This window comes from Octodon degus, unplaced genomic scaffold, assembly GCF_000260255.1.
Source record: "Octodon degus isolate 3935 unplaced genomic scaffold, OctDeg1.0 scaffold00057, whole genome shotgun sequence".
NCBI lineage: Eukaryota > Metazoa > Chordata > Mammalia > Rodentia > Octodontidae > Octodon > Octodon degus.
This window is the reverse complement of record NW_004524633.1, coordinates 5,936,169-5,951,190: the sequence shown is the minus strand read 5'-3', so window position 1 is coordinate 5,951,190 and position 15,022 is coordinate 5,936,169. Positions and strand designations below refer to the sequence as shown.

Genomic DNA, 15,022 nt, shown 5'->3' with positions numbered 1-15,022 from the left:
TACTAGAAGTTATACTTTTATCTTGAGTTATATACATGAAGAATGACAAATGATTTTCAATAATGCAGGTGTGGCAGGGCACACCTGCTGTCCCCGGCACTCAGGAGGCTGAGGCAGGAGGATCACCGTGAGCTCAGGGCCAGCCTGGAGTACACAGCAAGACCCTGTCTAAAAACCATTGTTTTTATATAGTTATTGGATAATAGTAAAGAAAGGACGCCTTAAAAATTAGTGCAATCCGGTAATTCACTCTCTTGAAATTTTGCTGCGCCTTAAGGTTTTAAGAGCTGTGCCAATCAAACTTCAAGGCTGAAGGGAAGGCCCTGTGGTAAGGCATTCATGCACAAGATGTGTCAGAGGTGGGGGGCTTCTGAGTTCAAGAAAGGGGAGAAGACCTTAGGGGACCCCAGGAATCCTCACCCTCAAGAGGCCCTCAGCTTGTCTGAAACCTCACACTGACCATGCAGGGGCCTCGGAGCCCAGCCGAGGGGGCAGCAGAAACGTGAAAAGCCCTGCGTCCGGTTTGAGATCAGCATCCCACACGGTCCCCGCCTCTGTCTGTCTGTCCTCTAGGCTGGGTCCTGTTTCCAGTGGTGCCAGCACCCTGCCAGCCCCAGGGGCTGGGACACAGTGGGAAAGGGTCCCAAAATGAGGGCTGTGAGGCCTCTGGGCTCTGGCAGAGGAGGTATTCTGGTGCCCCCGGGGCAGGGAAGGACCCCAGTCCCCAGCTGGGTGCTGAGTGCTTGGTTCCCTCTGGACATGAAACTGGCACGCCTGGGCCCAGTGTTCCTAGGCCACGCCTCAAAGCAGGCCTATGTATGGCCCTTTCAACCGCCCTCACTGCACAGAAACAAGCCACTTGCTCTTCAGAAGGACTCGACCCAAGGAATGCTTTGTCTTGGGGTCCCCTGAGGTCACTCATCTGTACTGAGCAGCAGAGCCGGGGTCAGGTCCTCCGCTGAGCGCTCGTAGGGCTGGGAATGGGGTTGCTCTCAGGACTACACTGAAATGGGCCAAGAGTTGACCCTACGAGTCTCACCGCAGTCCCCACCCGTGTTGCTGGCTGCCAGGCTCGCTGATATGCCAGCCTGTGGAACATGAGAGGCTCCCTTCCAGGAGAGGGCCGGGGGTCCCTTTTCAAGGGGGGGATCAAAACTTTGCGCCCTGAAGCCGGCTATCCAGCTGGCGCACCCTTGGCTCCTTGAGACCTCTCCTGCTGCTCAGTTCAGAGCCCAGGCCTTATCTCCGCCCTCACTTGGAGCCTTTCTGGGGTGGGCACAGTGCAGCTGCCGCTCCTGCCCCTGCTCACCTCCCCAGTAGGCACCCTCACTCCGGTTTCACAGGTCGGGCACACCTGCTGGACATAGCATTTGTCGCTATGCTTGCAAGGGAAAGAGAGAGACTGGAGGCTCCCAGGAAGTGGCCGTTTGCCTTGGTGGCATAGAGTAAATTGTGTCCTGCAGCTTCCAGAGCAGAGGCAGCGCAGGCTCCTAGAAACAGTGGGATCCCACACGGGTGCAGTGGCCACAGTGGACATCGCTGAGAACGTGCAGCACCTGCATACGTGGCTAGCACGTGCGGGCAATCATTTATCTGGGTCCCTTCTCTACGGAAGCTGCGTACCATCTGCAAGGCTCGCTTGCGATAAGGGAGGGCCAGGGCCAGGGTCTCAATCTTTTCTGCAACTCCAGAGTGCTGCGGCTGCGCGGGGCACAGGGGCCGCATTCCCAGGAAGCCACTCAAGCCTCCAGCACAGCTGCTCCTGGTACCATCCAGTCTCGTCCTCTGCATAGATCTTCACTGCTCATCGATCAGATCTGCCCAGCAGAGGCCGTGGACCACGGCCAGCTGGGCTGGCTAGCACGACAGGACTCCACACACTGGAGAGAAACACATCTGCTTGAAATGAGGGGAATATTCACCAGGTGGTTCACAGCTACGGGTTGCAACTGTTTTCTTTTTGTAAACAAAAAGTAATAATAATAAAAGTCAAATTTTTAAATTCCTTACCTTACTAAAATGTAAAGGATGATCTTTACTTTTAAAGGACAAGCTTGAATTGTTTTCTCCATGTTTGGGCCTTTTTATACTTCACTAATCTTCAAACTATGGGGAGGAATATTGTATAATTCAGTGATTTTGATGCATGGATTAATTTACGTGCCGAAGTTTCTCTTTAGATGCCACCTTCTCAACTAGGTTATTTGTAACTACAGCCCTCTCATCTGTCCGACCCCTGAGCTTTTATTGCAAATGTATCTCCAAGAATTGCGGCTATGTGTGTGGGCCATTTCTCAGTGAAATAAACAGCAAGCTAGAATATGCTAGGCATTGTATTGCTTGCTTTTGTGGTCAGCCTGATAATAGGAAGAAAGGCGCCTAACCACCCAGCATGGCGTGGGCATATTAAAATTAAGAGCCCTGACCTGAAGCCGGTGGCTTGGACTTTAGCCCTGGATCATTTCCTGGTCATTCCTGATATGACTTCGGAAACAGTGCCCCATGTCTCTGGGCTGTGATCCTCCACTGTCACCAGAGCTGGGGAGGATGGAGGCCAGGGTACCTCCTGGTCCAGCCCCTCCCGGGGTGCAGCTGATGCGCTGGTACTAGGAGCTGCTGCAGGGTGAAATCAGTTTGTGAGGAGCGTGCGCTCCGGGGCAGCGGGCAGGCTCTCCTGTCATGGACACAGTCTCTGTACCTCTGATGTGTCATTTTCAGCCCCAGGAGAGCAAACGCAGTGCACTCCATTCTAGTTTGCATCTGACAGCTCCCAGGTGAGATTCCATGCTTCTCACATGTTCTTTGATGAGTTATCTGCCGCGCGTCCTTGCAACCTGGACACGGTGAGCTCGCAGCCTTGGGAGGCGTCCCTCAGGCAGTGCCGGCTCTCCAGCCGGGTCAGCGCCTGGCTGTGTGCTTGTGTCCATGTTGCACTTAATGTACTTGTAACAGATGCTGTCTCCATCCCGTCCTCCTCACCCACATTTCCTGAACAGCTGCTGAGTGCCAAGAGGCAGCTCTGGGGACACACACGTCACTAAGCCCAGAGCAGACCCTGAGTCTCAGGGCTGGCAGGTGGTGGGCCCAGACACCAGTCCTTATGGAACCGGCAAGGGACAGCTGGAAGAGAAGAGTGCCTCAGCTAGCGCCCCGTCCCTCGTGTCTGTCCGGGGTACAGGAGATTCATGAGGCTGGCGGGGGGGGTGGGACATGGCGACATCCATGGATAGGAAGGCTCCCTCTCTGAGACAGGTAACGAACACAAAGGCTCCAGGCCCAGTGACACCTGACTGGCACTGCCTCGCCCTGGCAGAGGCAGTGATGAGGCAGCCGGGATTTGGGGACACCCAGCTGGCCCTGTCCCTCCGGAGGCCTGGAGGTCCGGGATCAGAGGGCACTGTGGAGGGACAAGCAGAGGGATGGGTGTGAGAACACAGCACCCGGCTCGGCTAGTGCTGGTGGACACCTGCGAGCACGGAGCCCAGGCTGTCTCTGCCCTTTGCTGGCCTGTGCGTAGCACAGCCACTAGCAGTCACAAGGAGATTCGAGATTCGCTAAAGCCTTGTTTACTGTTGTTTTGAGATAGGCTTTTTCCACACAGCTCAAGCTGTCCTTGAACTCAGTGTGTAGCCCAGGCTGGCCTCAAACTCAGTGGTCCTCCTGCCTCAGCCTCCCAGTGCTGGGATGACAGATGTGCGTCACCCTCATGAGCGCTCCTGCTGGAGCTGAGCTGAAAGCTCGAGCCTCCCGCCGACGCCTGCGGCTGTGCATGATCTCCATGCACAGGTCCGCCAGGGCGCCTATGGAGAGCTGGGCCCGGCCCAGTCCCATAGGTGCTCAGCTGCCTGGGGGCGGGGGGGGGGGGCGTCACAGTGGAGCCCTGCACCTCTGAGTGCTGTCCAGACTCTGGTGACCACTAAGGGCAAGGCCTGGGCAGACCTGGGCTCTGAATCCCAGCAGGCTTTGCTTCCTTGGTCAGTGCCTTCAGACACTGGTTTATTCTTTGTCCCTGAAGAAAGTGCAGTGTGAGCAAATTCACACTAATGAGCTAAAGACTTCCCTTAATGCAGCGCTCTGGGGCCAACCAGGGGCACCACATCACAGGGCTACAGAGGAAGCAGCACTTAGCACAACAAAATGGAAGAGGGGAGCTCCGAGTGTCATTGAGAATAGTCCTCATGACTGGAGGCAGGAGCAAACACCTGTCATTGCAGCTACTCGGGAGGCCGAGGCAGGAAGACTGCTGCTCTCAGTTAAAAGGGCCTTATGGAAGAGGGCTGTGAAGGATGAGTAGGAGTTTGTTGGTGAAGAATAAGGAATAGTTTCAGTAATGAAAGTAATTTGTGCAAAGCTCTAGGTATTTGGGAAGCTGAGGGATCAGGGCAACAGCAAGCCTGTGGCCGAGGCATGGGATGTGCACGAGGCTCTGAAGGAGGAGTGGCTCAAACCTGGTCCAGAGCATATCCGCTTCTCCTTAAGTCCCCTCCCTCCCTTCCTGTCTGCAGAAGGTCGAGCTTCCTGTGTCCAATCATCCGTCTTGGTCTGCTCTTTGTCCCTCTGGGTTTCACACGCAGGCGCTGCCCTGAGGCGCTTGAGTCCGTGTGTCCGAGCATCTCACAGCGCAGAACAGCACTCGCGATGTGGAGGTGGATTTATTACATCGACGGCCCTGATCAGGGTCACTCCCAGAACATGAGGCCCCAACCTGTGGTGGCCCGGGCCTTACATGGGAAAAGCCAGCAGGAAATGTGGGGCAGAACGGCCCGGCCACTGGGGGTTGGCATCACAGTGACCAGCTACGCACCACAGCGGCAGTCATTTCTAAAACAGGAGCAACAGGATCTGGAACAGGGACTGTCACCTGGGCAACTAAGAAATGGAATATATTCGTCGGGGGGCATCATCTCCTGCTGCGGCGGCCTCGGCCACCGACAGCCTCCTGAGTGCTGCAATGACAGGCATGTACCTCCATGCCCCAGGCTGGCAAACACTTCCAACAGTCGAGGACACAAAACCCAGTAAGGAGAGACTAAGCCCATCCCGCCTCTTTGAAATTCGGGGATATCTTTTATTTCACTCAGTTGCCTTGTGGGGGCCTTGAGGCCTTTGGGACTTAGTTACCCTTCGTGCCCCACACTGGTGTGCACACAGACCCATGCCATGTCCCAAGGCCATCTCCATCTCTATGGCCAGCAAGACAGCCACAGGGCCCCAGCCACGGGGATCAACACCTCAGCCTGCGGTGCCCCGAGGCCACAAGAGGATGTCCGCATGCTACCGTTACATGTCAGCAGCCACGACCAGGAGAGCTGTCCTGGAGCCAGGGCAGAGGTGCAGCGAGAAGGCAGCAGAAGGAATGGGAGGCCGGGGGTAGGGGCTGGCATGCTCCTGTGACCCCAGTCCTGAGGAGGCTGAGCCCGGAACACCCAGCTCATTTGAGGCCACCCTGGGCTTCCTGGAGGGAAGGACAAGCAGAGGCTGCCCTCCTACCGTCCCAGCCCCCAGTCCCTGCCCAGCACACTGTGGCCAGGTAACCAAGTCCACCTGAGTGAACCGTGGCCCACAGAGCTGGGCCTTCTGTCCAGGCGAAGTCCTCAGCGCTGCTCACTGCTGGCAGGAGCAAAGTCCACACTGCACAAGGCCCGCACAGCCTTCCGTTGCTGTCTCTACCTCTCTCCCTAACTCCTAATCCTCCAGGACATGTCCCTCCTGGCCTACAAGTCTTCCTGACAACCACCGAGCGGGCACACACATGCACACATGCACACACACAGCATGGGCCCAATTCTGCCACTGTGACTTAAGAGTTGCACCTGCGCCTTATTCCACAGAAACCATAGTGTGGTGGCCTGCTCAGGGAGCACGGGGCTCAGCTTGGTTGGGCGAGTGCTGGCTCTGGAGCTTACACAGCACGGCCCTATGGAGGAGATAAAGAATGATCCTTGGCCTGGGGACATAGCTCGGCCGTCTAAGAGCTCGGCTGTCTAAGCAGAAGGACCTGGCTTCAATCCCCGGTACTGCATGCTGAACCAGCCACCGAAACTGGCATGGTGGCACATGCCTGTAATCCCAGCGCTTGGGAAACTGAGACAGGAGGATCACTGAGTCTGAGTTGCATTAAGGAGATCCTGTACCAAATAAACACACACACACACACACACACACAAAGACTGATCCTGGAGCCTGTAGAAGAGGAGCTGAGGGGTGGAGCTACTGGGAGCAGGAGGCCAGGTTCAAACTGTCCCAGCAGGCAGAGGGGGCCCAGCGCCTCAGCATCGGAAGATGAGGCCAGCAGAGGGGTGGAGGACCAGGCCTAGAGCTGCTACATGCTGCTTCTTTAACCTAAAGACACAGCCCTCCTGGGAAGCTGCTTTATCCTCATTTTTGTTGTCTGCTTTGTTTTGTTTTAGAGACGGTCCCCCTGTGTAGCTGAAGCTGACCTCAAACTCATTTTGTAGTACAAATCAGCCTCAAGGCAATCCTGCCTCTGCCTCTCTGGTGCCCCGCAAGCCCAGGCGTGGGAAGCTCCGCAGGTTTCTGCACCCACCAGGTCCCAAGCCAGGCTCCCTGTCCCGTCCCCACCTCCACCCAGCCTTAACTGCTGCACACAGGAGCTAAGAGCCCGGGTTTTCTCCAGGTGGCCACTCTGGCTGCGGACCCCAAGGGGTGCCAGTGACCCATGGGGATGTGGGGCTGGTGCTGCTCCACGTGGGCCTCTCCAGCACGAATGCCTGAGACAGAAAGGCTCACACAAAGCTCAGCACTCCCTTCTCCAGTGGGGTCTGTACTGGGGACAGGACTGTCCCTTCCGTTTCTCCTCCTGAGGCACCGAGGCTCCGCTAAGTGATAGATGAGATGCAATTATCTCAGCCGCCTGCCTGGGACCCCTGTGGCTGTCAGAGAGTCTCCAGCTTCTTGCTATGCAAACTGGGAGCTCCCCTGACAGCTCTGAGTCTCAGTTGCTTAGGAGGAAAAGGAATGAATTTTAAGGAAGAAAGAGCTGGAGGCTAGGTGGGGTGGTGCACATGGGGAGGCTGAGGCAGGAACATCCCTGGGAGTTTGAGGCCAGCCTGGTCTACATGCTGAGTTCAAGGTCAGCCTAGCCTAATAGCAGCACCCTCTCTCAAAAGAAACAAGCAAATGAACATAGGAGCGGATCTTACTTGGAAACTTTGTTATAGTAAGGTTACTCCACAGGTATAGCATCTTGAAGAGTAGCCGGGTCTGTTCAAGATGACAGAAGTCAGGAATCAGCCACGAAATCCGCCTGTGTGTTCGCATTGATGACTGATTTTGCTTTGTTTTAGGGTCTCGCTACGGCTGTCCTCGAACCCAATGCGCTCCTCCCGCCTCAGCCTCTTCAGTGCGGAGATGACAGGTGAACGCCACCACAGCCAGCTGACGACTGGGTTTTAAAGCTATTGAATCCGTATGAACCAAATGCCTTTGACTCCCAGCTCCCAGCCGGGTGAGGGCCCTGGCACCGCGGGGTCCTTCTCCCCAGCTCCCGTGGCCACCTGGCAGCCTCTCCTCCCAGTTTCAGCAGTCAGTTATTTCTCATGTATGTGTTTGTGTTTGTGTCCTAGGAGCAAAAGAAACGCTGCCTCCCCAGCGGCTGCCTGTATGGCATCGGGACAGGGTCTCCCCAAGTTGCTAAACTGCCCAGCCTGAGCTTGAACTGTAGACCCGCCTGCCTCAGCCCCCCAGAGGACTGGGATTATAGGCCTGCACCGCCATCCCTGGCTTCACCAGGTTTTAAAGTCTCTTCTTCCCCAGTGGAGCTGGGGGTGGACCCCAAGTCCACACCTGCTCACCAGCCCTGCCCTGCAGTCTCTTAGAAACACGTGTCTGGGCCGTGGGCCTCTGGCAGATGGGCTTCTCTGTTACTGCCTTCACCTCCAGCGAAGACAGTGAGCCAGGTGTGGTGGCACACACCTGTGACCCCAACACTCTGGGAGGCTGAGGCAGAAAGATTGCAAGTTTGAGCCCAGCCTGGGAACTTGGAAACACAGCAAGACCCTGCCTCCAAGTAAAAACTACCATGCAGAGCTGGGTTCCAGCTCAGGGCCGGGGCCCTGGGCTCCGTCCTCAGCACCAGCGAGGCAGCGCGCGTGCTCACACAGCCTGGAGCTCTGCGGTCTACTGCTTCTCCACCCGTGCTGGGCACACACCTGGGGCACACACACACACACACACACACACACACTGTAAAGGGTGACCGGCCTGAGAGGCACCAATGGGTTGTGCAGCTTTCCGGCAGATGACAACTTGCAAGCAATGCTCCCTCAGCTCCATCTCTGCGCTGTCTGCTGCTGCCCGCAGGGTGGTTCTCGGTGAGCCAACCAGCCAGCCGCCAGCCAGTCAGGGATTTGCGCCATTTGCAAGAACAATGGCAGTTTCAAGTCAAAGAACCACCTCCTTTTCTCCTTCTGGCTCTGTCTGCCCAGAGCTTTTGTTCTCTGAAATCCCCCGGAGCTGCCCTAGGTCGCCTTTTGTCCTTGTGTCTCAGGACAGGTGTGTCTCAGGAGGGGAGATCCTTGCTTGGAGTCTGAGGCCCAAGTCCTGGACCTGAGCAAAGCCGGCTTGGTTAGCCCAGCCACACAGCCAGCGAACGCTGCTCCTTGGTGGCTTTCATGCATGTGGCCCTCTATGGAAGTCCTGATCCCCGACTGTCACAGGGAGGGAAGGGCCTGCCCTGGAATTGTCGCGTCACTGAGGCAATGTACTATTTTCCAGGGGTGGTTTCGGCCCTGAGGATTGAATCCAGAGCCCAATGCACTCAAGGGAGCCCGTGCTTTACCCAGCCCTTTTCCTTCCTGTTCTGAGAGGGTCTCACTAAGTGACCCAGGCTGTCCTTAAACTCAAAACCCTCCTGCCCCAGCCTCCCAGGTTTAGGATGACAGCCAGGACCACCACGTGGTGGGCTTGATGATAGTGGTTTTTAAAGCAACAGCTGGAGAACATTAGCCTTGAGTAGAGGCAGGTGGCACCCCAGTCGCTGAGAAGCCGACCTTCTCCTGCACGGGTTTCAACACCTCCCTCACTTCACCTTCCATTCAATCAGGAAAGAGGAACAAAGCAGAATCCAAATCAGAAGCCCTCCTAGGATCGCACAAACAGGACACTGTGGAGACGGAACATGGCTGCTTCCCCTCTGCACATACTGTGAGTCTGGGGTCTTTGATATTTTCCTTTTTTTTTTTTTTTTTTTGGTGGAACCGGGGATTGACCTCAGACCCTTGCGCTTGCCAGGCAAGTGCTTATTCTACTGAGCCACCTACCAGGCCTTCTTGTTGAAATCTGCTGCGCTTTCATAAAAGATACTGAGAATTTGTTGTGAGACAGGGCCTTGCTGTGAAGCTCAGGCTGGCCTCAATGCTTCGTGATCCTCCTGCCTCAGCCTCCTGCTTGCTAGTATGACAGGCGTGGATCATCCCACCCCCTACTGCTACTGCTAGGGATCTGTCCCAGGGCCTCCTGATGCTAAGTGTGTGCTAAGCGCTCGCTCCACCCCGAATACCCACGGCTCTGAGTTCATCATTTCTGTTCATTCCTTTGCTTCATGTTCATTCAGCCCCTGCCGCCTGACAGACCAGTATCATTCCTGCCTCGCAGGACGTCCCTGGGTTGAAAGTGTTGTCTCCGTCTCACCGGTGAGGGGCACTGCAGAGGCGCTAGTCTAGACCAGCGCTTCCCCTGCCGCCCTTTCTGCCAAAGTGCTTTCTCTGCCCCAACTACACAACAACCACCTGGTTAAAATCCCACTGTTTAGCCAGACATGGTAGTACAAGCTTGGAATTCCAGCTGTCAGGAGGCTGAGGCAGGAGGCTTCTCATGAGTTCAAGACCAGCCTGGGCTACATAGTGAGAGCCCTTCTTACAACACAAAACAGAATGAAATCCCGCGTAACACTCACTGCTCTTAGTCTTCTTATAACAGAAAAGCCAGCACCTTTGTCCTGGACCGCACAAACCCACCGCCGCAGACCGGCACAAAGCCAGGCCCACCTCAGAATGGGTCAGAGGCACAGAGCGCATGCGTGAACGCGGTGCAGCAGAGGGGCGCGGAACTGGTTTCTCTTCCCTGACTTTCCGCGGCCCTGAGGCGCAGAGAGGGCAGGCAGGCGGGGTGCCCCGTTCTGCGTCCGGCAGCTCCCACTGCCCGAATGGCCAGCACGGGCAGTGGTTCTCCTGAAGGCTTTCATTTCTTTTGCCTCTTTCTGACCTCTCCCCACTGCCTTGATAACAGCAGACCCGAGGCCCCAGGGAGACTCCCCACCCCAGGGCTCGTGCCCTGGGAAGCCCAAGTCCTTCCCTGGGACCCAGGGCCCTGACCCGCTGTCACTCTGCAGCGTGATGGTGGTACACGCGTCACCAAGGCCTCTGCTGACAGTACACTGCCCGTAGGAGCCCCCGAGCCAGGGTGCTGCCGAGCTCACCCCACACCCACCCTCAGCTGCTGACAGCATCTTTCTTCCCCCAGCCAGGGAAATGCACTCATTTCTGAATAACATGGAGCGGGCATAGTGGCACCCCTGCCAGTCCAGTACTTTGGAGGCTGAGGCAGGAGGATCACTGCCCAAAATGGAGGCCAGCCCGGCTACATCAAGAGATCTTATCTCAGATAAATTAACTAGCTAATTAATTTTTCAGTAAACGTCTCACCTATCTTGCAAGGGCACTTTGGAAATGCCTCTGGACTTCCACGTGTCGCACCAACTCTTGTAGCACCGCTGACACTATGGAATGGTTACCTACCTTGTGCAAGTCGAACCCTAACCATCCCTTGCCCCCAGCCCCAGCCTCTCTTGAGTGACTTTTGAGATAGGATCTCACTAAAAAGTGAGAGCCCAGGCTGCCCTTGAACTCACAGTGATCCTCCTGCCTCAGCCTCCCAAGCTCTGGGTATGTGCGCACCCACGCCCACATCTCAAGTGACATTCTGATGAGTTTCCTAACCTCACATAAAGGAGGGCACCATAAAAATGTCTGCGCTTCAAATATGTACTAATAAAAAGTAACAGAAACACAGTCCGAGCTGGAACGGACAAAATCAGGCAGCAAGGAGCGGTGCAGCCTTACCGTTTTATTTAGGCATCGTAATTCAAAAACTTGTATAGCATAAATAGCCTTCCACATCATAAAATAACTTAGTACAATTTATAATAAAGCTTTTGAGAATCTATTATCGTCAAAATACAATAAAATATGGTTTGGAGGTGAGATGAATCCCTTCACGTTCTCTTGAAAGCATAGAAGCCCTAAATACTCAATAATCCAGGGCCAAAAGCTCACTGTTTCAACAGACACAACCACCCTAAACTCGTACAGTTTGCCTCCTGGCTGGGATCTTTGCAAGTTTCACTCCTTCCGACTCAGATTGCAGTTTCCTCAGCTTCCTCCTCCACTCTCCTCTGCGCATCTCCAAAGTCTTGGTCACTCGCGCCCCAGAACGCGCAGCCAAGCTCTCTCCACCCCTTGGCCTCAGTTTCCCTAATCCAGGGTCCGTGTGGGGGCAACTTCAGAGTAAGTACAAAGGTATTTCCAAACTTCCGTGCCACGCGGCTCCGCTCCGCTCGGTCCTCCCCAGGCTGCGTCACCGCTCGGGCAGGTTAATCACGGGGACCCACTGGTCCATGTAGCGGCTCTCCCGGCAAAAACAAACGAGCTGACTTAGGGCAGGATCCTTCCACGGTGATGTGTGGGGGTTCTGGGAACAACACACAATGGTTAATTCCCCGGAAAAACAACTAGCCCTTCCTCCTCAGGACTGCTTCTGGCGGGAAGCCACGGGGCATTCTACACGGGCTACAGGACTGCAGAGCCGCACACTGATGCAGAAACCGGAGCACATCCCGGGCAGCTGAGTGTTTGCTAAATCACTTACACCCCTATCCCCTGCAAAGTTCGGAGGGCTGACCCCCACAGAGGCGCAGGGGCCTCTATTCATATCTGAGTCCATGCAGGGTTTTGCGTGCCAAGTGATACTCTGTACATCCATGAGCATAACAATTGTGCAAAACAGGCCCACAATGCGTGCACAAAGAGCCTGGGGACACGAAGCCGCTCACTGGGACTGCCACCTGTTATTGTCCCAAAAGACCAGAGTGGCACTTTCCTGGGGCTGCAAAATAGTTGGCTGCCACTCCCCTAAACGGGGCAGAAAGGAGTCACATCCGGAAGACCAAGCCAGCACATCTAACTCGGAAAACCCACCACCCCACCCACCAGGGACTTCCACAGGGAGATTAACAGTCCGTTAAAAAATGCAAGACTGCAAAGGAAAAACTCTCCGTGTTACCTCCAAATGCACCTCTGGGGTATGCATAGGTCCGCCTCCTTCACCCTTCCTATTTTTAGCGCAGCCTGGCAGGGAACCAGGCCAGCTTCTTACTCAGGGGTGAGCCAGGAATTTCTGTGGCTTTATCTAATCTGCCCTGCTGAAGGAATTAGTCACGCGAGCCTGTGCAGCTAGGTGGGGAGTCACTGGGCCCCGCTGACTCACACCCTTCCGCTGGGCACCGGCCAGCGTGCCTAGACATGTTCTGTCCCCAGAAAGTCCCGATGATGAAACTGGCCCTTCTGGGCTGAAAGTCCGCCTGCTCGCGGAAGGGGCAGAGGCGGCTGCCCGCTGTCCCATTCCAGTCCCTCCCCCGCCTCCCGGCTCCCCGCGCAGTCCTCAGCCCGGGCCTCACCGTCACCAGCACGCAGTGCAGGTCCGGGGTCTGCGCAGCGCCTTCGCTGCCCGGGTCGGCGCCCAGCAGCAGCAGCTCCGCCAGGCGGCCCGGGTTGCTGACGCGCAGGATATCGATATCGTTTTCACAGCAGAACGCCTGGATCAGGGTGAAGTGGATCTGCAGCGCCACGTCCCTGTCGTCGTCCTCGTCAGCCGCCAGCAGACACAGCACCACGTTATCCGGGTCGCTGCAGGCGGGTGGGCACCGAGGGAGGCGTGAGCGCCGAGCCCAGCGTTGAACCACCCCTCGGGCCGGTTCAGCGGGCGGGGACCGCGGGAGGTCACACGGGGGACACGAGGGAACAGCGAAGAACACTTACACGTTGAGCAGCTTGGCCGCCTCATACACCCCGACAGTGAGGCTGCGCTGACTCAGGGCTTTGCTGAGCACCTTCTGCAGGGCATCGCCCACCGTGTCCATCCTGCGTGCGAGCGGCGGGCGTCGGAGACCCGGTCCCACCTCGTCCGGGAGCCCCAAGCCCTCCCGGCCCCGCCGCCGCCGCCCCGGCCCCGGCAGGACACACGGGAAACTTTCCTGCGCGCGGCCCGCGGCAGGGGTCGCGCAGTGGCCGGCGGAGGCCACTCACCTTTCGGTCTTCTGCTCTCCAGCCGAGAATTCCTCCAGAGTCATATTGCAGCTGCAGGTCCCCACCGAGAGCGCGGGTGCGGGCGGCTCTTGCCCGGCGTGCGGCACGCTCGGTCCCGCAGCCACTCGGAGATAGCACCCGGCCAGCAGCTGCGTTCCAGCCACTGAGGACAAAGGCACTGGTTCCCGGAGTTATCGGGTCAGCATTTAACCAACCACTGTCCGCTTCATTTGCATGTCGTACTGTCATTGGACTATGCAAATTAGATGATGTAACAATTTAACCCTAACTGCTGCAGCCAGGAGTAGAGAAGCGGAAGAGGGAAGAGCTACTGGGAAGGCTGGGAGGGGGGCGAGGCGGGGCAAGGAATGGGTTTGAGCAGGGAGGGGCGGAGCGCTCTGATGGGGGCTGGGGGGCGCGGGGTGGCAGGGGTCGCGGGGTTGCAGAGCCAGGAGGTGACTTTTGCTGGGACCGGAGCATCCTGCTAGTGTTCTAATTGGGTGCACAGATTTTAGTGATGGATTACTATCTTGTTTTAAGGGGTTGCTGTTCAAATGTATTTCAGGGTAAATGCACCCAAGTCTGGTAATTATTAGTAAACAGGTTATATTTAAAGAAAAAGAAGAAAAGTGTGTCCAGACCTCCCGGGCAAAGTTTACCCCAGAAATGTTGTTTACGTAAGTCCAGACAAAGCTGTTCATTAGTAGTAGTATTACCCTGGTGCCCTGATGGCTGCTTTGGTTTATTTTTGGAAGGTTGCAAGGATTGGAATCACAAAAAAGAAAAACCAACACATTTGTGTTAGCCATGGCCGTGAGCCAAGGTGGAGTCCGCTCCTGAGAGCAGAAAGGCTTCCTGCCTGCCTCTGACTCTGGAACACGCTGAGCCCGTTTGAGTCCCAGCTGACGCCTGATCCTCGTCCCCAGAAATCAGTCTTGAAGAAGGCGCCGGGCGGCACCTGCTAAGAGCTGGCATCTGTCACCCACAGAGCCAGTGTGTGCCCTGAACGCCCAGAACGCGTGGGATGACTTCACTATGAATTATTGATGTGAGCTGCTGAATCATGGACTGCCGCGATAGGACAGTGTGGTCATTTGCTAAATGTCGCCTGTGAACTAGCGCACTTTGGAGGAGGCAGGTGGATGGCAGACCTTTGTCACTGCAGGCAGGAGTCACAGTGGCTTAAGAACGAACTTTAACATACAGACCTTCACAGAATTCTCAAAAGTTCCTGTCTTTGTTTTATAGGTTCACACAATCAATGCAAAAACATTTCATAAACCCCGTGAAGCCACCATATGTGGTGACTGCCTCTCCCCCACACTGCATCCAAACAGTGCTTATGTTGTTAAGGTCACTGCGAGGCTAGTCACTGAGAGGTCTACTTTGCAAAGGTACGAGGGAATTTTGCACCGCTGTTTTAACATTCTGGACAAAATACTTTCCAGCTCTGTTCATCTTTTTATTTTTAACTCTTTTATGAATGCATGTTTGCAGTTCATGATGTTTACATTTGTGTGTGGAGCTAGTCCATGTACATAACACATTTTAATTCCTTTTCTCACCCTCTCCCTCTTCCCTTCTCCCTCCTCTCTTCCATCCCTTCCCCTTGGAGAAAGATCTGTCTTCCTACTTAGCTCTTTTATTTTATTCATTACTTATAAATCGAGTATCTCATATAAGAGATACCATGTGATAGC

At 55.6% G+C, this 15,022-nt stretch overlaps 1 protein-coding gene across 1 annotated transcript; it reads right to left on the bottom strand.

Annotated features, from left to right (window-relative positions):
* Window positions 1-11,060: 11,060 nt before the first annotated feature.
* Window positions 11,061-13,490, bottom strand: Gadd45a (growth arrest and DNA damage inducible alpha). Its single transcript, XM_004633985.2, has 4 exons — window positions 13,323-13,490; window positions 13,056-13,157; window positions 12,695-12,923; window positions 11,061-11,709 (listed from the first exon to the last, which is right to left on the bottom strand). The coding sequence occupies exons 1-4, from the start codon at window positions 13,364-13,366 to the stop codon at window positions 11,596-11,598; spliced, it is 489 nt and encodes a 162-aa protein (XP_004634042.1). The 5' UTR covers window positions 13,367-13,490; the 3' UTR covers window positions 11,061-11,595.
* Between the last annotated feature and the right edge of the window lie 1,532 nt (window positions 13,491-15,022).

Bases quoted from the DNA above. Each gene is read 5' to 3' on its own strand.
- Gadd45a (XM_004633985.2), bottom strand. From the start codon at position 13,366: ATGACTCTGGAGGAATTCTCGGCTGGAGAGCAGAAGACCGAAAG. The intron at 13,158-13,322 runs GTGAGTGGCCTC...GCTCGCACGCAG, and splicing joins GGAGAGCAGAAGACCGAAAG to GATGGACACGGTGGGCGATG. The intron at 11,710-12,694 runs GTGAGGCCCGGG...TGTTGTTCCCAG, and splicing joins TGCACTGCGTGCTGGTGACG to AACCCCCACACATCACCGTG.